This window comes from Musca domestica, unplaced genomic scaffold, assembly GCF_030504385.1.
Source record: "Musca domestica strain aabys unplaced genomic scaffold, Musca_domestica.polishedcontigs.V.1.1 8, whole genome shotgun sequence".
Classification (NCBI taxonomy): domain Eukaryota; kingdom Metazoa; phylum Arthropoda; class Insecta; order Diptera; family Muscidae; genus Musca; species Musca domestica.
In genome coordinates this window covers 14,605,121-14,626,477 of record NW_026712409.1, presented here as the reverse complement: position 1 = coordinate 14,626,477, position 21,357 = coordinate 14,605,121, and the positions used below count along the sequence as shown (strand labels likewise).

At 35.0% G+C, this 21,357-nt stretch overlaps 1 protein-coding gene across 4 annotated transcripts; it reads left to right on the top strand.

Annotated features, from left to right (window-relative positions):
* The first annotated feature begins 5,970 nt into the window (after positions 1-5,970).
* On the top strand, positions 5,971-16,243 carry LOC101892261 (troponin C). Of its 4 annotated transcripts, none has more exons than XM_011298299.3 (6): positions 5,971-6,053; positions 6,468-6,531; positions 10,967-11,000; positions 11,074-11,472; positions 11,545-11,565; positions 15,964-16,243. In XM_011298299.3, exons 2-6 carry the CDS (start codon positions 6,529-6,531, stop codon positions 15,966-15,968), a joined length of 462 nt encoding a protein of 153 aa, XP_011296601.1. In that variant the 5' UTR covers positions 5,971-6,053; positions 6,468-6,528; the 3' UTR covers positions 15,969-16,243. The 4 variants fall into 4 exon arrangements, with proteins under 4 accessions (XP_011296601.1, XP_011296602.1, XP_011296600.1 ...); XM_011298300.3 differs by having other exon boundaries at positions 5,988-6,053; positions 6,473-6,531; XM_011298298.3 differs by lacking the exon at positions 5,971-6,053 and adding an exon at positions 6,071-6,242 and having other exon boundaries at positions 6,473-6,531.
* Positions 16,244-21,357: the final 5,114 nt, after the last annotated feature.

Here is a 21,357-nt window from a genome sequence, read left to right as displayed (position 1 = left end):
AATGTCTGAAATGAAATGGATGACGATTGAAACTTGTGACCATATGTTGAGCATTGCCGACCTCCTCTGCATCCAAAAAATTTGCGTGTGTGGGACAGAGTGGCATAACCATTAGATTCGTGAGTCCATAATTTAAATAGAATTTTCCCATGATGAGTAAGGAAATGGTGATGAGTATTGGGAAAACTATCAAAAATGATGATGAAAACAGACAAAATTTTTCTGGGAATTGAAAATGAAGAGGTCGTATCAAATTATTTTAATTCTTATGAAAATTGATGATTTATTCCACATGAGGAATTTTTAATGAATAATAGAAAAATATTTATGTTTGAGTTTCAGAAAGTAGTCCGTATACAGTTATTATTTATTTCATTAATATAAGGCCTTTAAAAGTTGGCCTTTAAGGCCTTTAAAAGTTAAATGGAAAGGAGTTCCATTTATTTCCTATTTTTTGTATACCTTCAGGACTTTCTTTGCCTAGAGGCCTTTTAGCCATAATATACCTATACAGGGTGTAAAAGACCATTTGTCGGCTGAAGACCCATAGAAGTTCCTCTGTTAAAAATTTCAAGGCAGTATCTTCCTCATTGCAGGCATGACAAATCCACTGATTTCTATTTCTTTGTCTCCTCATTTGTGTGGGTTGATGCATGCGTGTGTGTGTGTTTATGTGAGTGGATGTGTGGATCTTGTTGTTGGTGTTATTGATGGCCAAATAAATGTTGAATTGTATTTTATCGATGAATTAATTTAATTAATTGTCGTGTTTATTTTGCCAATTGGGCAAATTTCGCCTCAATACTTTTTCCGCGTGTCTGTGTGTGCATTCTCAGAGCATTGTGTCTCCTAAACAAAAGACCAGGCACACCCGATTCAATATAGAGATCTGAATATTGAGCATTTTTGTAAAGCAAATCAATCATCGAAAACTAAAAGAATTGAGAATTGAATTGTATATTGAAAATTTGAAATTTTTTTGGGAGGAATAAATGGGCAGTCGCTACAATGTTCGCAGAATGAGATTTTGAGGTTTGTTGAAGTGTTGGCGCAGTTCTAATTTCGAATCGAAAATCGTAGCATTTTATTGTTGGTGACAAACGATTACAACATCAAAAAAATAAAGAAAATATTTTGGCCGGCGTTAAAGTGGTGTCGTTGCTGTGTTTGGGATCAGGGTTTGGTCAAATTTTGCCACATATTTTTTTTTTTTTTTTGGGGGGGGGGGGAGGATAGGATGTATTGTTTATTGTTGTAACCAATCGAATTGTACAACAAATCGATTGCTTCTTTCTCATTATATTGTTAGGAATTTAATTGAGTATATCACATTCTATTTTGCATGAATCACCATTGATTTATGTAAAGTGATTGGTTTTTTTTTTTTTTTTTATTTTAATGCGTAGATTTTTTTGTAGTTGAGTTCAGGGACTGTCGGAGCCTTAAACGAGGGTTTTTTAAGTTTACTAAGGATTTTAACATATTTTTTCCATGGGCCATCAGAGCTGCGAAAATTAAATTGTTGAAGGATTTTCCAAAGCTCTAACAGATGCAGAAATGTAGGTCAAACCAATGACTATCGTGTATTTTTTAAAAATCTTCTTCCATCCAGGTTGTTTTTTTTTTAATAACTTTTTTTCAGGACAATCGAGGATTTTTATGTTTTTTCTAAGGATTATCGTTTATTTTTAAGAAACTTATTCCAGGGGCTTTTGGAGCCGAAAACGTTGATTTTATTTTAAAGAATTTTTCCCAAGGCTGTAGGAGCTACAATCGTGGGTTTTTTTTAAGAAATTTTCAAAGGATTATCGCATCTATAAAAATTTTTTTAAGAAAGAGCCAGAAACGTGGATTTTGTAAATATATTTTTCCAAGGGCTATGAGAGCTACAAACGTGGAATTTTTAAGGAATTGTTTCCAGAGTCAAAAACGTGGATTTTAAGGGAATTTTTTCCAGAGTCAAAAACGTGGATTTTTAAGGATTTTTTTTTTTCAGAGTCAAAAACGTACATTTTTAAAGGATTTTTTCCAGAGTAAAGAGTAAGGAATTTTTTTTCCAGATTTTCAAGAATCTTTCCAAAGACACGGACGTGAATTTTTTAACGAATTTTTCCCTAGGACTGTCCGAGAGAAAAACGTGGATTTTTTTAAAGATGGAAGCCAAAAAAAATTGGATTTTTTAAAGAGTTTCTCTTAAGTACTATAGGAGCTACAAACGTGGATTTTTTAAAGAGTTTTTTTCCCAAGAACTATTGTGGAGTTTTTTAAAGAATTTTTCCCAAAGACTATCGTGGTATTTTTAAAGATTTTTTCTCAAGGATGGTCAGAGAGAGAAACGTGGATTTTTTAAAGAATTTCTCTTAAGGATTATCGGAGCCACAAACGTGGATTTTTTTAAAGAACTTCTCTTAAGGATTATCGGAGCCATAAAAGTGGATTTTTTAAAGAAACTTTCTCAAGGATTATCGGGGCAATAAACGCCGATTTTTGAAAATTTTGTCCCAAGGATTATCGGGGCAATAAACGCCGATTTTTGAAAATTTTGTCCCAAGGATTATCGGATTCACAAACATGGATCTTTTTAAAGAATTAGTCCCAAGGACTATTGAAGCAACAAACACGGATTTTTTAAAGATTTTTTCCCAAGGACTATCGTGAATTTTTTAAAGAATTTTATACAAGGACTATTGGAGCCACAAACATGGATTTTTTAAGAAAAAAATTGATTTTTTTTAAAGAATTTCTCTTAAGGATTATCGGAGCCACAAACATGGATTTTTTAAGAAAAAAATTGATTTTTTTTAAAGAATTTCTCTTAAGGATTATCGGAGCCACAAACGCGGATTTTGTAAAAAAAACTTTCTCAAGGATTATCGGAGCCACAAACGCGGATTTATTTAAAGAAACTTTCTCAAAGATTATCGGAGCAATAAACGCGGTTTTTTTAAAGATATTTTCCCAAGCCAGAAACTTGGATTTTTTAAAGAATTTTCTCCAAGGACTTTCAAAGCCAGAAACGTGGATTTTTTTAAAGAATTTTTTCCAAGGACTTTCAGAGCCAGAAACGTGGATTTTTTAAAGAATTTTTTTCAAGGACTATCAGAAACGTGGATTTTTTAAAGAATTTTTTTTTTCAAGGACTATCAGAAACGTGGATTTTTTAAAGAATTTTTTCCAAGGACTTTCAGAGCCAGAAACGTGGATTTTTAAAGATTTTTTTCCATGGACTATCAGAGCCAGAAACGTGGATTTTTTAAAGAATTTTTTCCATGGACTATCAGAGCCAGAAACGTGGATTTTTTAAAAAAATTTTTTCATGGACTATCAGAGCCAGAAACGAGGATTTTTAAAGAATTTTTTCCATGGACTATCAGAGCCAGAAACGTGGATTTTTTAAAGAATTTTCTCCAAGGACTTTAGGAGCCACAAACGTGGATTTTTTAAAGAATTTTCTCCAAGGACTTTAGGAGCCACAAACTTGGTTTTTCTAAAGAATTTTATCCAAGGACTATCGGAGCCACAAACGTGGATTTTTTAAAGAATTCTATTCAAGGACTATCTCAACCATAAACGTGGATAAAACCTTATTCCAAGGACTATCGTAGCCATAAACATGAATTTCTAGTTTTCCAAATGACTATCGATGCTACAAACCTGGGTTTTTTGAAGATTTTTCCAGGGATTGTTAGAGTCATAAACTTGGTTAGAGTCATCTTTCGAGGAATATCTGAGACTCTAACATGGATTTTTAAGCTTTTAAGCTCTTCAAGTGGACATTTAAAGGGTATCTTTCAGGGACTATTTCTGAAGAGATTTCAGAATCCTTAGAGGATATATTTTAAGGATTATTTGGGCTCTTATGCTCTCTCTCGCCATTTCAACGATCATCCGAGTTCCAAATTTGGCCTTTTTGATCCTAAAATGTCTATCTTTAGAGCGCACATTTAAAGGACTACCAGACCCTCAAACTTGGAATTATTAGAGCATATGGTTCAAGGACTATCTGAGCCTCCTCACATGGATAGTTTAAGTTGACTATCTGAGCTTCTAATTTCAATTTGTTAAGTGAATCCTTCAAATCTTGAAAGGACTAATTCAGAGCACAACAGGGATCTTTAGAGCATATCTTTCAAGGATTAACTGATACTCTAACATGTTCTGAGTTCGTTTTGAGTTCCTTATTTGAAATTTAGGGAATATTACTCAGGGACTCCTAATATAATTGTTTAGACCACTAACTGAGCATCTAAAGTATTTTTAAGCCTATTCTAAAGGACTATCTAAACCCCTAGCTTACATGTTTAAAGGTGGATCTTTCACAAGGATTTAACCAGGGCTTTTAAAATAAATATTTGAAGACTTATCCGAGGCTCTTACTGTCCCTACTTCCATATCCTTTAAAGATTTTCTGAACCTCGACTTATATGATTCTTATATGTAATGAATTCCCACAATTATAGGGAAGAAGGTAAAGAAAAAGAATTCTATATATAGAAGACCTGTAGCGGGTTGTCATCTCTGGAATACCGATAGAATATCTCATATCTAAGGATGAACTTTTGAAATTCTCCTATATAAAAAAGACCTGGAGAAGGTCCTCTACATATGGAAATCCTATCAAAAAGAAGAACTATAGTGGGTATCCTATTAATGAACGCCGATTGAAGGTGACATATTTACGAGTTCGTCTATAAAAGTTCTTTGATTGCTGAAGAAGAAAATTTCTTATTCGTAGAATACCTATTAAAGTCCATAAAGTCTTCCCTATTTAGAAGACCTATGCGACGTATCCTCTCTATAGAAAACCTTTGATAAGTCTCATATCTATACAGGATTTATAGAAGGTCTCTCATCTACAGAAATAATATAGAATGTCTAAAATCTGAAGAAGATCTTCTACCTACAGAAGTCCTGTGGATCTCTTACCCATAAAAATCCATGGAAAAAGCATAAAATGTCTGCAACATAAATCCTATAAAATCACATCTATCTCTAGAAGTTAATGGTCGCATACGACCTTGGAAGGTCTCTAATCTAGAGAATAACAATAAAAGGTTTTATATCGATAAAAGTTAAAAAAGTCTGTTATATAGAAAAGGCCTGTAGAAGGTTTTAGGCTACGGACGATGAAGGTTTCCTATTTCTAGCATAGATCTTATCAAGAGAAGGCTTATATAGTACCTCCCATTTAAAGTAGACTAATTGAAGGTCTTAAACTGTGGGAGATCTCTAGAAAGTCTCCCATTTCTAGAGGGCGTATAAAAGGTATTCGAGTTGTAGATGGTTTCCCATTCATGGAAACCCGATAAAAGGTCTTCTCTCCACAAAAAACCTATTGAAGGTCACCCACCCATAAAAGAGCTATAGAATACTTCTCACTTATAGAAGTTCTACTATCCCCTAAAATGTTCACACACCTCATTGGTCAACCACAAAGGAAATCCATTGAAAACGTTTATGATGTTTTCCCTACGCATCATTCACTTTGTTGTTGTTGTCTTCTTTGTTCGACTTGGCTTTAGAATTTCCACTTTATTTTTCAAACTTTCCGAATCTAATTATAAATTTAAACGTTTCCCAATAACAGCGAAAAAAAATTGAAAGAAAAACGAAACAAAACAGAAAATTGTCGCTCTACAAAGAAAAAAAAGCAACATCAAAAAATAAAAAAAGCGAAAATTAATCAGAACAACAATAACAGCGACAACAACAAACGGCAACCTATAAAGTACTCAGTACAGCCGTGCATTGAATTTGAATCGAATTGGTTTGGATTGAATTTGAATTTGAATAGAAATGAAACAAAATTTGCCGCGTTGTTGTTGTTGTAGCGAAAGACGGCAACGTGTGATTTTGATTCTCTTCTGATGTTGCTGCATTGGGCCACTTTGTTGTTGTTCTTGTTATTTTGGCAACATATCCACCACCACCAGCATCATTTGCAAGCAGCATGGGTGTTTTTTGGTGGCAACATCAGTGGCATCTGAAGCAGCAGTGGCAGCAGTAGCCGCGATTTTTTTTTTTGTTCAAAACTAATTCGATCTGATCGAAAGGTAATTTTTTAATTGATGCAAATCAACAGAGTTGAGTGATTATCGTGGTGCGCTAACGTGAACAACACACATTTTTTCGGTCCGGACGATAGTCGTAGTCACCGATTTTCTCTTCACAACAACACAGCTTTTTACAATTTTAAATTTTTTGTAGTTTTCCATATTTATCTCCTGTTTTCACCAAGCGGGGTGGGTCAATATATACAAAAACCGAAAAAAAAAACAAATAACAAAAACAAAGTTTTGGAGTGAAAACAAGAATCCGTTAATTAAAAATATAAATATTTGAAAAAAAATTGAAAAACCAAATTAAAGATAACCTCAAAAGGATGGAAAAATACTGCATCTGAATACAAATCTCTGTTAAAAAAAAAAATTGAAAAAAAAATTAAAATAAAATTTTTCAATTTCTAGTACAGCCCTTGAAAGGATATTTCTTCGTGACCTATCGGATTAACAACAAAGACTACACAAAATGGTGAGTTGAAATAGAAAATGAAAAGTTTTGAGATTTTTTTTCTTGTAATTTCGGTAATATTCCTTTTGATCCGAAATACTTTTCTGTTCGTCGTTTTGTTTCTCCTCTGCTGTGCCGTGAAATTCCTTGCCCAAGTGGCCTTGATTGCAGAAAATAACATCATTAATCAAATTAATTGTACTCATTTATTTTAGAGGTTAAATGTAGGATTTTTTTCTGCGTGCCACCATTCGTTTCAACTCGAACTATCGAAGAATTTCGAAAAAATGCACGAAACGGTGTAGAGAAAATGCAAATTTCGAAAAGAAAACTGCAATGCAAAGCGTAGATAGAGAAAATGGCGATGCAAGTGACATTTTTGTAGGTTGGGGATTTATATATTATGTAAAACTGTAGAAATATTGTAGATTGTAGTTCTATTGTTATTGAAGCTCATGAAGCTTGCCAAACTGATCCACACGTCATCCTGTAGGGGTATGCAGCCCAAAGGAAGAGCTTAAAGTGTATGATTAAATTTAAATGGTGCAACCACTTTTTAATGCCTCTAAAATAGGCTCAATTTCGTAAATAACGTCGCTAAATCATCAAAATACCGAATATCGGGAGGTGCGGTTATATGGGGGCTATACGAAAACGTGACAATTTTCTGTCTTAGGCTGTAGCACCCATTAAAATTTTCAAATACAAAATTTGAAACAATTTTGGCGAATAATGTCGCTAAAATTATCAAAATGTCGAATAAAAGGAGATACCATACTATGGTGGCTATACGAAGACGTTGTCCTGCATGAGTAATTTTTTGTCTAGGCTGTAGTACCCATTAAGATCTTCATATACGAATTTTGAAACAATTCCGGCAAATAATGTCGCTAAAATCATCAAAATACCGAATAAAGGGAAATATTGAAGGGCTATACGAAGACGTGGATCTGCATACAAAATGTTTTGGCATAAGCTGTAGCACCCATTACAAAATTTGAAACTATTCGGGTGAATAATGTCGCCAAAATCCCCAAAATACCGAATATCCGGAGGTGCCGTCGTATGGGGGCTATACGAAGGCGCAGACACGCATATGAAATTTTTAGGCATAGGCTCATTATAAAATTTTAATATGAAATTTGAAAAAAAGACAAAAACAAGTAAAAAAGCTGTAAGTTCGGCCGGGCCGAACTTTTAATACCCTCCACCATTTGGTACAAATTTGGCAATTTCCAAAAAAAAAAAAAAATAAATAAATAAATAAAATAAAATCCGTTAAAAATTCTGTTAAAATCTTAAAAATACCGAATGCCTATACGACGACGTGGACCTGCATAGGCAACTTTTGACATAAGTTATTACAATATTTAAATGCGAAACTTAAAGAAAAATCTGTTTATAATGTAGCTAAACTCATCAAAATACCGAAGAGGTGGACCTGGATAGACAATTTTCTGGCATGGGCTGAAGTATCCATTACGAACTTCTCATGTGAAATTTGAAACAATCCCGGTAAATAATGTCGCTAAAATCATCAAAATACTGAATATCGGGGGTACGGCATATGGGGGCTATACGAAGACGTGGACCTACATGGCCCATTTTCTGTTTTATGCTGCAGTATCTATTACGAACTTCAAATACCAAATTTGGAACGATTCCGTTAAACAATGTCGCTAAAATCATCAAAATACCGAATGTCGGGGGTTCCGTTATATGGGGGCTCTATGAAGACGTGGACCTGCACAGATAATTTTCTCTCTTAGGCTGTAGTATCCATTTCGAACTTCAAGTGCCAAATTCGAAACAATTCCGGTGAATAATGTCGCTAAAACCATCAAAATACCGAATATCGGGAGGTCCTGTTATATGGGGGCTATATGATAACTTGGACCTACATGGCCCATTTACTAACTTAACCTGTCTACTGGCAAAATATACATGTGTGCAAAATTTTAACTTTCTATCTCAATTCGTTCGAAAGATAGTGTTGTTACAACGGACAAACAGACGGACAGACAGACGGATATCGCTAGATCGTTTTAGAATTTTACGCTGAGCCGGAATATATATACTTTGTAGGGTCAATTATGAATATTTCGAAGAGTTACAAACGGAATTACAAAGCGAATATACCCTCCATACAATGGTGGAGGGTGTAAAACATATACAGGATGTGAAATAAGAGTCCTTCTGGTACCTTCCCCTTAGCAGGTCAACATTTTGAATATTTATTACTCATTTAAAACGCGAAATAGGGATCCAATAGATCCAAATCCAAATTTCGCACTTCCCAATAATTTTACTAGCACAAAATCTGTTCTATAGATGAGATATACCAGTCTACTCCTTCTTGTACTTCCACCAAAAAGGTGTTTAAATTTTTATTAACCAAAACGCACTAAATCTAATGTAAGCATCCGATATTTCTAAAATTCTATACATTTCTATTGACGTAATATCGTGTGAAGATGGGATATGTCGGCTCACTCCTTCTGGTACCTCCCGCACAAAGAGTCAACATTTAGAATAACCAAAACGCTCATAACTTCCGAAATAAGCATCCGATTCTCTATAAATATCACGCATACCAATATTTATTTCAACACGAGGTCTGGTGGAAGATGAAAGACATCGGTCCACCCATTGTGGTACCTCCCTCACAAAGGGTGAAGATTTCCAATACCTATAACTATCATAACTTGCAAAAGAATTGAGCCATTCTATTCAGACTTGGGCTACCTACATATTTTCCTCAGCCAGAGATCTGATGTGAATGTGGAATTTATCAGCCTCTCCTCCACCTCCCCCAGGTACCTCCCTTACAAGTTATACATTTTTAATAATTATTCTCATAACATTTAAAATAAATTTTCGAGTTTCTTTAAATTTAGCACATCCCAATAATTTCATATCAGTATCATAAAGTGGGGGAAGTTGTAGATATGGGCATAGGTCAGATACGAAATGTACTTCTTTAGAACCTCCCCCATAAATGGCCAATATTTTGAATAATCACAATGCAAGTCATTTCCGCTGGTAGAACAATCTCCATAGATCTGAAACCAAAATTTTCCAGAAATCCATGTTCGCTAAAAGAACATCTAATTATACTCTCAGCCATATGGCGTATCAAACGATATATACCCTCTATATATCGTTTGATACGGCCAAAACGTGCCTCATCGGAATAACTGTTTTACACCCTAGGTCTCTTTGGACCAAATTCGATTCGGGTCATTTGGAGTCGATCTAGCGATGGACGTCCGACTGAAGGGACTATCCGATTTGATCCAAACTTGGCACATCGCAATATTATTATCAAACGTAGATCGGCAATATCGGTTCACTTCTCGGTATCTCCCCCACAAAAGGTCCAAATTTTCAAAAATAAGTATATTTTACTGCATAAAAAGAGAGACGATAATCCAATTTTGCTCCAACTATGCAAATCCTAGTGTTTGCATCAGTGTTAGTTCAGGTGCGAAAATTGACAATACCGGTCCACTCCATCAAGTACCTCCACCACAAAGGGTCAACATTTTGATTGATTATAAATTTTATAAAATGTGATGCAAGATGTCATTGTCAAATATCACACATCACAATATTTTTATTTACCCAAGATCTGGAGTGAAGCTGGAATATATCGGTCTACTCCTTCTGGTACCTCCCCCACAAAGGGTCAAAATTTTGAGTATCCATGAAGCTAGTAGAACACGAAATTATCATTCGACGCCATTTAGACTTGACACATCTCAATATTTCCATCAACACAAGATATATTTTTAAGATAGAATAGATCGGACCATTTCTTCTGGTATCTCCCCCAAAAAGGTACCTCCCCTAAAAGAGCGAAAAACTTATAGAACTCTCTTCACACATCCAAACACTTTTGCTAACCCAAAATCAGTTGTGAAGATGATATATATCTGCCAACCCCTTCTGTTACCTTACCCACAAAGAGTCATAATTTTCAATACTTATATCTGTCGTTATTTGCGAGTCAAATCGGCGATTCTATATAAATTGCTATATCTACATATTTCTCTTTACCAGAAATCTGCTTTGAATATGTAATGTATCGGAATTTATGGTTTCGTATAAATTTGGATATAAATGTTCCCTTAAATTTTGCACATCTCAATATTTTTATTTGTGTTAGATGAAGTGGAATATTTTGTTCCGCACATACCACATTTTGCAAAATTTTTCACATATCTCATTTAAAATATAGGAAGTATATGATATAGTTCATATAATGCACATTGTTGTAATTATATTAGACTTTGGTAGGATACGAATTTGACAATATTGGCCATATATCAAGGCTGTGGGTATACATCTGTCGGAAAAAATCGACTAATTCTATTTAACTTAAATTTCACTGATCTAAATAACGTTTTTATTTTCTTTCATTATCGAAAATCTCAATATTATGATGGTACTACAGACAGAACAAGAATACGACAAAGAGCAATTGAGAAGTAAGTTATGCCCTTTTCCCAAGCTCCAAAATATTGTAGTTTTTTCAAAACGTATCTAATTCCCTTTTTACAGTTTTGCGCAACGCCTTCAAAGCCTTCGACCACGAGGACAAAGGTTTCATCGATCACAGTGATGTTCATCAAATTCTCGAAATTCTAGGGCAAAAACTAGATGAAAAGGCGGTAAAGGCCCTTATCAAAGAGGTTGATAAGGGCAACACCGGCAAATTGGATTTCAGTAAATTCTGCAAATTGGCTGCCCGTTTCGTCGAGGTTGAGGAGGATGGACCGGTGTTGATGAGCGAGCTGAAGGAGGCCTTCCGTGTCTATGACAAGGAGGGCAAGGGCTATCTGACAGTACAAACATTGCGTAGTATTCTGCATGAATTGGATGATAAGTTGTCGAACCAGGACTTGGATATGATCATTGAGGAAATTGATGCTGATGGTTCGGGTACTGTGGATTTTGATGGTAAGATACATTTTCTTAGATATATATTTTTCGAAATTAATGAGCAACTAATTTGTTTTTTTTTTTTTTCAGAATTCATGCAAGTGATGACAGGTAAAAATTTGCATGACATTTTTGTGCATCAACGTTTTACGTTCCAATACCCCAACTCCCCCGCTCCTGCTATTCCAATTACCCCCAGTCGTTGTCCTTGTCCCTCGCATCGCCAGCTTTTGCATCGCCGCTTGGAAATGCAATGCCAACGTGTCCTGCAACAGCTGTGGCAACCCTTTAGCAATTTGCATGAACGTTGTGTCCAGCGCTATGTCTGGCATGTCCAACAGCCAGCTTCCACTTATCGACCCTCATCGTACAAAGAAACAATAATAACCACCAAAAATGTGTCATCGTCCTCATCACCATTGCCAGCTATGTCGTCGTCATCGTCTACGTCTTCGTCAAGTGTCACATATTGTCGTCCACGTTTCCGTCCCCGCTTCCCAAAATGGGTACCCATTTTGACATTGTACCGTGAGATAATTCAAAATCCTTTCCGGCGCCATCGTTGTCGTTACATGATAACCCATAAATAAGTTTTGTGGGATTGGATTTGAAATTAAGTCATTTTAAGTGTTGTTTTTGTTGTCGGTTTTTAAGTTAGTTCCTGTTAACCCATCACTGCCATGGCACATTCATATTTTGTTATAGTAACATAAAATAACAGTTTAGGGTTTTGAGAGGTAGGATTGAGAAATTAAAGGGGTCTCTGTCTATCGAAAACCTTCTAAGAAATATTTTGTAAATTTAATTATCAAGAAATATCACTGAAAAGATTTTTACCTTTATTTGGACAAGATTCTGCCTACAGAAACCTCTTTAAAAATATTTATCTACAGGAGACTCCTTGCAAATACAAAATCGTTCTCAAGACAATCAAAGCCGTTCTGTGAATTCAAAAAAAAAAAAAAAAAACGTCATAAAACCCCACTCGATTTACGTTTTTACATAGAATAATGAAGAATGGCGCCCAACGTAATAACACAAAATATTAAAGTGGACATTTTTTCCAATATAAGAAAGTAAAGGCTGTTGTCCATCGAAGATCAATTAAGAGGCGCTCTGTCCATATAGCGCCCATAAGGAGGTTTCTGTCCTTAAAAAATCCTTAGGGATCCTTCTGTCCATCAAATATCCCATAAGGAGTCTTTGGTCCATAGAATATCACTGCAAATATTTTCTATACATCGGAATACTAAATGGAAGACCACTTGGCGATATTTTCTTCATAATGTAGACCCTAAACCTTTGACATGTGGAAGACCTATTGATGGGTATTCCATAGAGAAGACAGTATATTTTCTATCACTTTGAGTGTTTTCCTTGTACCTAGAATTTTCTTCAATCTAGAGGTGATTTCTTCAAGAGACTCCCAACTTCAGGAGGCCACTTGTATGGCCTTGTACCAATAGGTGCAATGTTTGATCAACAGATAAAAAATTCCTCGATGTCTCTCTTTTTTAATTTGTTTATTATTTTAGAACATACAAATACTTCCTTCAACTTATGGACGATTTTCTCTTGGAAATTCTATATACCGGGGGATATACGCTTTGGAAGGTCCTCTACATATAAAATATATGGTCGATTTAAAGTCCCTTTCCAAGGGACTTTGGTATATACAAGTCTCTGAAGTTAGTCCTTTTCTTTGAAAATTTTTCCATAGAAAGCCACTGGAGTTGCCTTACTTTTAAGGGTTTACCTGAAGGTTTTTCTGCCTGGAGGTCTCACATGGCAATTTCTTCAATCTGTAGCCGATTTCTATAAGATATTTTTATATATAGGATACCCCTTAAAATACCTATATTCGATGGCTTTTTATATATCAGAGTCCCTACTGGAAGGACACCTGCATATAGGAAACCGGTTGATTATCCACCTACTTGGATGGTTAGGGAATCCTTTTCCAATCCAATTTCTTCAATCTGTGGCCGATTTCTATAAGATATTTTTATATATAGGATACCCCTTAAAATACCTATATTCGATGGCTTTTTATATATCAGAGTCCCTACTGGAAGGACACCTGCATATAGGAAACCGGTTGATTATCCACCTACTTGGATGGTTAGGGAATCCTTTTACTTTTCACTTCCATTGGGAGGTATATTTGAGTTAATTTCAAGGACCACCTATCCAATCCGAGGAATGTTTCTTACATTCTCCCTATTGAAAGCACCGACATAACCTATGGACGACCTTAAGAAGGGTATTTTTTTAGTTTAGAACCCTTAGAGGATTTTACTTTACAGGAGAAGAAACATTATTTTTTTACAGCCCGAAGAAACATTATTATGTTGGGCGCCATTTTTAATAATTTTTTTGGTAAAACCTAAGTCCATTGGTTTGTTTTTGCTGCCTTTCATAATTGGTGTTATTTGTGGCACAATTCTCAGGATCGCCAATAACATTGAGTGTAATTAAGTAGATACGATTTGTTTTGTCCAATTGCACCGAGGAAGATCAGAATTAGAATTACCATTTATTTATAGAATACAATTTAAAGGTCCTCCGAAAAAAGTAAACAATTTATAGTTGCTTCTATTGATAGACTCCCGTTGGAAGGTTTTTCTATGGCAGACATTAAATTATAGAAGAGTTTCAACACGGATTTAAAATCGAAAAATTATTTCTTGAAATTTTTAGTCCCAAAAGTCCTTCTTAAGGGGTTCCCGACATTAAAGGACTTATCGAACTATAAATTATATTAAAAATACCACTTGGAGAATCTTTCAGCGATATGACACCTTATAAAGACCCATTTAAACGTCATACATTTGAGGAAAACCTCGGGAAAATAGAAGACAAAATTGGGAATTAAAATTCGATCGATGTTTATTAGAAATGAGAAGAGAAATAATATTGAAATCAAGTCGTTGCAAAAAATAATAAGAAATGGCGCCCAACGTAAAAACAAGAAATATATTTGGGGAAAACTAATATTTCTAGTTATTATGTTGGGCGCCATTTTAAATTATTCTTTGATAAAGCCTAAATCCATATATTCCTACTGCTTTCCATAATTGATGTTATTTAAGACTTAGGTTATCAGGCCAGCCAATAACATTGACTGCAATTAAGTAGATCAGATTTGTTTTGTCTAAATGCTCCGAGTTCTGCAAAGTTTTACAAACCTAAAAAAGTAACTACATTCTGAGAGGTTAATGTCTTGAAAGTCCTACGGGCGTAGAGCAGAATTAGAATTGTCATCTATAGATAGAAGACATTTCCAAGGGCCTTTCTCCGACGAAAAAAGGTTTTTTTGAAAGGTTTTCTATAGAAGATCTTCCATAATAAAAGAGTTTGAGAGTTTTAGTTACAAAAGTCCTTCTGAAGGGCCTTCCGGCTATAAAAGACCATTTGAAGAATCTTTTATCGATATGACACCAATGGAATGTGTTTCTCTTCATCGATTACTCATGAAAATTCCTTCAACCCCTTGAAGATACCTTGATGGAGTCTCATGCTAGTAAAAGGTGCCTTGACTGCTATTTTATTTATAAAGGTTCTCTTGGGGAAGACCACTAAAGAGTTATACTATTTTTTAAAGTATAATAAAATATAAAATTTTAAAATAACATTGAAGTCAGGCCTTTGCCAAGAATAATTAGAAATGGCGCCCAACGTAAGAACAGCAAATGTATTGGGTGAAACTAGAATTTGTAGTTATTACGTTGGGCACCTTACATCGGAAGGCCTTCAACATATAGAAGACACCTTGATGGAGTCTCTAATAATATAAGGTACCTTGAGTGTCATCCATTATAAAGGCCCTCTTTTCAAAGCAGACACCCCGTAAAAATGAAAAAAAAAAACTTAAAACAATTTATAAAATACCACTTACTTGTCAAGTTCTCGTTAAAAGCTCTACATCTTCCTAAAATTGATTTTTTTTTTCTAAAAAAGAAAAAAGATTTTTTGATGCTTGATCAGATTTTAAAGAAAAACTTTTTTCCGAGAAGTAAAGAGGACCCATAGAATGCCCTTTTATATAAAGAAGATCCATGAAAGTAATTTTTTCTATAAATTCTAGTCAAACCCCTTTGAAAATCTCTCATCCGCAGACATCATTAAGTTTTTTATTTCGATCTGTGTCTTTGAAATGTCTCCGAATTTAATTTTTTCTGATATCGATCTAAGAAATAATCCCAAAGATTAGGGAAAAATAATTTAAAGAGAATGGTAAAATTCATTTCTTATTTTAAAATTATTTTTGCAAATTAATTTTTAAAAAAATACCTGAAAAAATTAAAATTTATTTATCCATTATTTAAACATAAAAAATATTCCGAATCTATTTCCAATATTTCACAAAATTAACAGAAGCTTTTTGCTGAGCGTACCCATACCCTGTTTGTGTGCATGTTTATTGCCCCCTCCTTGATGTGTTCTTCCATTTCTTAATCTATACCAATTATATTTTTCACATTTTCTTTGCTAACGATTTCTTTCCAGGTTAAATTTTAAGTTCTCTTCATCATTTTCTTCATTTTGGCTCCGATTTAGGGGGCGGCTTTGGAAGGCAAAGAAGACATAAACAAACAAAATATTTATTTTTCTTATTATTTTACAAAAATTTTGTTTAACAGCATATTTTATTTCCACCTCAGTGTTGAATCAATATTTACCAACCAGATTTTTTTGATTTAGCTGAAATAAAAAGAGGAAAATTATGAAATTAGATTTTTAGTTAAAAAAATTAATTATTTTTATTTGTTATTCCACTGTAAAAAGTCACCATACTTAATAAAGAAATGTATTCTTAAAAAAACTAAAATAAATAAAATTAAATGTGTTTTGATTTGAAAAAAAAAATTAAAATAACAATTTGTGTACTTCTACAAAAGAAGAGGCAAAAAAAAAACAAGTAAAAAAGCTGTAAGTTCGGACGGGTCGAAATTTGAATAACCTCCACAATTTGGAACGAATTTGGCAATTCTCAAAAACAATAATATCCGTTAAAAATTCTGTTAAAATCTTAAAAATACCGAATGTAGCTGTTACCTTAGGGTAGGTAACATTTGGCATAAGCCATTACAATATTCAAATGCGAAACTTAAAAAAATCTATAATGTCGATAAAATCATCAAAATACCGAATATCGGGAGGTGCCGTTTTATTGGGGCCTATACGAAGACGTGGACCTGCACAGACAATTTTCTGTCACAGGCTGTAATATCCGTTACGAACTTTAAATACCAAATTTTAAACAATTTCGGTGAATAATGCCGCTAAAATCATCAAAACACCGAATATCGGGAGTATCGTTATATGGAGGCTATACGAAGATGTGGACCTGCACAGACAATTTTCTGCCATAGGCTGTAGTATCTATTGCGAACTTCAAATACCGAATTTGAAGCAATTCCGATGAATATTGTCGCAAAAATCATCAAAATACCGAATATCGGGAGGTACAGCTATATGGGGGCTATACCAAAACGTGGACCAACATGGCCCATTTTCAATACCAAATGTCCTGCAGACATAATATTCATTTGAGTAAAATTTTATCAATCTACTTCCACAGACATCCACAAAGTTAATATACCCTCCATACTATGGTGGGGGGTATAAAAACGTCGCACCATACAACCTTTGTGTGACTCTTCTACCTTTAGAATTCCGCCATGTGATTATTTACAGCTAGTCCCAAAAGTGTGGCATTTACAATAACCAAAAGGATTAATCAAATGGTTTTATGGTTTGCAAAATTATCGGAATTTTTAGGGCCATTGGCAAAGTGTAATTTTACAAATTTCATTACAGCCACCTTTTGTTGTGGAGAACGTGAGAAATATGCCATAAAATATTATTGGCAATTGCGGAAGGTAAAAAAACACCTAGACTATGAAACAATTTCCTTGCAACTCATTGAGGCATTTTTTGCTTATTACGTTGGGCGCCATTTATTCTTTGCCAAATCACCTAACCTAATTTCAATGGTATTTTGCTACTGGCTTTTCTAATTAATCTCGATGCGATTTTACAGAACTGCTCCCATTTTAGCTCAGAGGTGCGTAAAATTGCGCAAAAATTGGCCGCCCAACAGAATGCCACAATTCCGACTCAAGTGGTAACGATTCCTGTAAAATCATAACGTCAACATTAATCGACTGCAGAATTGAATGCAATCGAAAAGGCGGTATGACGTGACAAGTGTTCGAAGTGCCGTATCGCATTGATGTTGTTGTTAAGTTTTGGGTTTTTCTCTTTTTCGCATGAGCAAAAATCCGAAATCGTAAACAAAAATTTAATGATCTTGCCCTGGCTATTTAAGGTAAGGCAGGCAGGCAGGCAAGCCACCAAAAAAATGTTTTTGCAAAGGCAATTATTTTTTTTTCAAAACCATTTTTAGGCCATTATTTTAGTTGTCTATGACTGCCTATGTCTATTGGTTTCCCCCCTCCCCCATTCAAGTCTTTGGTGTGCGAAAATGAAACCTCTTTTATGTGGCCTTTTCTTTAATAGAAACTTTAATTAATTAGTCTTGAAAATTGATTTTTCCACATTTTCATGATACACTTCGGCGGCTGCTTAATTGCCTTCTGAGTGGTGGCGTCGCCGCCAATGCTTGAGGCATATCTACGCACTTTTTTGGGCTGGCCAACTTTTGGGAGTGCTATTTGCTATTCCCCATTTCGGAGTAAATTTCGAATATTTGAAATTCCTCGACTAACAAAATGTGACAAATTGTCGCCGATCATGGCTGCCCGGGGCCGGATAATTAGTGACCACTGAGCATACCACAAATCTCAAGTGTAAGACAAGAATTTTGCCACCAAAAAGAGCTGGGGGATAAAATTGAAGAATTGTTGTCCTTAAACAGATTTCAGTTAATTGTTTTGTATCTAAGGTGGCGGAGATTATTTTAGTTGCCGGTTTCGTAGTTGGAAGTTGTTAAGCAATAACAAATGGAGTCGTTTTGGGTCGTTGTATTGGTGAGCAATGGGAAAAGACCTTAAAGAGGTCTTCCGCAAGTAGTGGACCTCGTGGAATTTCTTTATAAAGAAAATTGATGTTCAAGGTATGTTCAGCATGAAATGCTTTTTTAAGGTCCTCCATGGATATGGAGATTAAATTTTAGATGAGTGCTATAGTAAAACGACTTATAAGAGATATTCGATAGGTCGAAAAAGTTCAACACAATTACAACTTATGAAAGACCTGGTAAGTGCCCTACATGTTTTTCCATCAGATAGGGACAGAGGATTGAAAAGGCCCTCCTCATCCGACAGCCGTTAAAATTATTCCAGTGACAGCCCCGTATATTGTTTATAAGCGTTCAAAAGCAATTTGGTGAGAATTTTCCAGAAAAAAAGTTATTCGTGATGGAATTCAAGCGTGATAGTGTGATTTCTTTATATTTTTTGCTGGAAAACCACAAGTGGCTATCGTTAGAGCACTCCAGCCAGCATTTAAATGTGAATAAATCTTTTGTGCCTCTTACCATCGCTCGTTACCTTGTAGATAATACTGGTAGCATAGCCCGACGTCAAGGAACTGGACTGAAGAAAACAGCAACATAAGCAGAAATGGTTGGAAAAGTAAAGAAGCGACTTGATCGAAACCCCTGTCGCAGTGGCCGAAAAAATGGCTTGTGAGCGGAACATATCGCAATATTCCATTCGGCAAATATTAAAAAATGAGCTCGGGGTAAAGCCATTGAAATTCCAAAAATTAAAGGACTTACACCGCAGCAGAAAGAAAATGGACTCAAAAGAGCTAAAGTGTAGCTTCGCTTGGCCGAAAGTGGTAAACTGCCCAATTTGATTTTCTCCGATGAGAAAGAATTTGTTGTCCAGCAGTTTGTAAACAAACAAAATGATCGTGTTTACTTGCCAAAGAGATTAGCTGAAATGTGCACCTTCGGTTGGCCACCAGAACTCAAGCGCCGGCTATGGTGATGGTGTGGGCCGCCATAACAGCCAATGATCGCTCTCCGCTCGTATTAATTGACAGTGGTACCAGTATAAATGCCGAATATTATCGCGAAAATATTCTGGAGGGTGTATTAAAGCCTTGGGCACGCAAATAGTTTGGACGCAGACCTTGGACTACATAAAAAACTACCTTTTGCACCAAAAATTCTTCGAAATCTTTAATTTTGAATTTTGCCGAGGAGGAAGTTAGTAGAACCGTTGCAAAATGGACCCCCATCCAATTTTTCTGTCCTATAATATTTTAAGGTCTCCATATGTGAACCCTAAAAACCAAAGACCCCAGCAGAGGCATTTATATTCAATTTGAGAATTTCAGCTCAGTTCCTTTCTCCAATACCAAATTTAGTACTATCAACCATTTGTACTTTTCATATAGATACAGCACACATTTCCAAAACTACCTCCATATCTTAATCCCAGATACCAACATAGAGCTCAATATGAAATTTCGGGATTCCTGCTCTATCCCTTCAACCAATACTTAATTTAGTACCATTTAGTACTTTTCACATACAAATATGGGACACACTTCCAAATCCAACTCCCGAACTCAATCCCAGATACCAAGAGAGACCTTAATATCTATTGCTTTACCCAATACCAAAATTGAGTACCATTTGGTACTTTTCGTACAAACATAGGACGCATTTTCAAACCACTTTAAATCTCATACACAGACACCATCAGTAATCTAAGTATCATATTTCACAATTTTATCTCTTTTCCTTCATCCAATACCAAATTTAGTACCATTTATTACTTTTCGTACAATTATAGTAAACATTTCCAAAGCCACCTCCACATGTCCAGCCTACAAATGAAAAGCGACCTAATATCAAATTTCAGATTTGAAGCATTGTCAGTTTACCAAATACCCAAATGTATCAAATATCGTACTATTTGGTACTTTTCACGCCGTCTTTGTTTTAAACTACCACCAAAAGGGATTCAAATACAAAATTTCAAAATTCCAACTTCATCTTGTCACCCCAAAATAAAACAGTTCCAAATTTAGTACCATTTAGTACAGTTGGCAAACTTAGTACACATTTTCGAAACCATCTTCATGTATCAAACCTACAATTATAGTACACATTTCCAAAACCACCTCCATATCTCAATACAAGATACCAACAGAGACCTCAATATCAAATTTGAGTATTTCAGCTCCATGTCTTAACAAAATACCAAATTTAGTACAATTTAGTACTTTTCGTACAATAATAGTACACATTTCCAAAACAACTTCCATATCTCAATCCAAGATATCAACGGAGAGTTCAATAACAAATTTGAGGATTCCAGCCCAATACCTTCACCCAATACCAAAAATAGTACCATTCAGTTCTTTTCGCACAATTAATGTACAAATTTTCGAAATCACCTTAATTTTTCCAGGCTACACATGGACAGCGACCCCAACACCAAATTTTAGATTTCAAGCACTGCAACTGTTCACCGAATTCCAAATTGTACTATATATAGTACTATTTGGTACTTTTGGTATTATTTAGCATGTTTTCGTGCTTTTCTTCTTATTAGTATGTCATTCTGAAAAAAAAAAAACAGTAAAGAAAGTCCTAAAGTCGGGCGGGGCCGATTTTATGATACCCTACACAACTTTGCTAATTTAGTTGAGCTCCACTTAATAATTAAAAGTTTTTATGGGAGAATTCAATCATACACGCTATGATTATAATTTAAAATTCAAAGGACTAAATATGCCGAAGCATTTGTATCTTTTAAATTCGGACTTGTATTCCCATTTGGTGCGATATTAATTTGAAATCGGATAAAAATATATATGGGAACTATATCCAAATCTGAACCGATCTCGATCTCTGAGCTGTATTTGATATATTTCCCTGAATATCGTTGTTACGGAGTGCATATTACGGTTGTGGGT

Bases quoted from the DNA above. Each gene is read 5' to 3' on its own strand.
- LOC101892261 (XM_011298299.3), top strand. The intron at 11,001-11,073 runs GTAAGTTATGCC...CCCTTTTTACAG, and splicing joins CGACAAAGAGCAATTGAGAA to TTTTGCGCAACGCCTTCAAA. The intron at 11,473-11,544 runs GTAAGATACATT...TTTTTTTTTCAG, and splicing joins GGGTACTGTGGATTTTGATG to AATTCATGCAAGTGATGACA.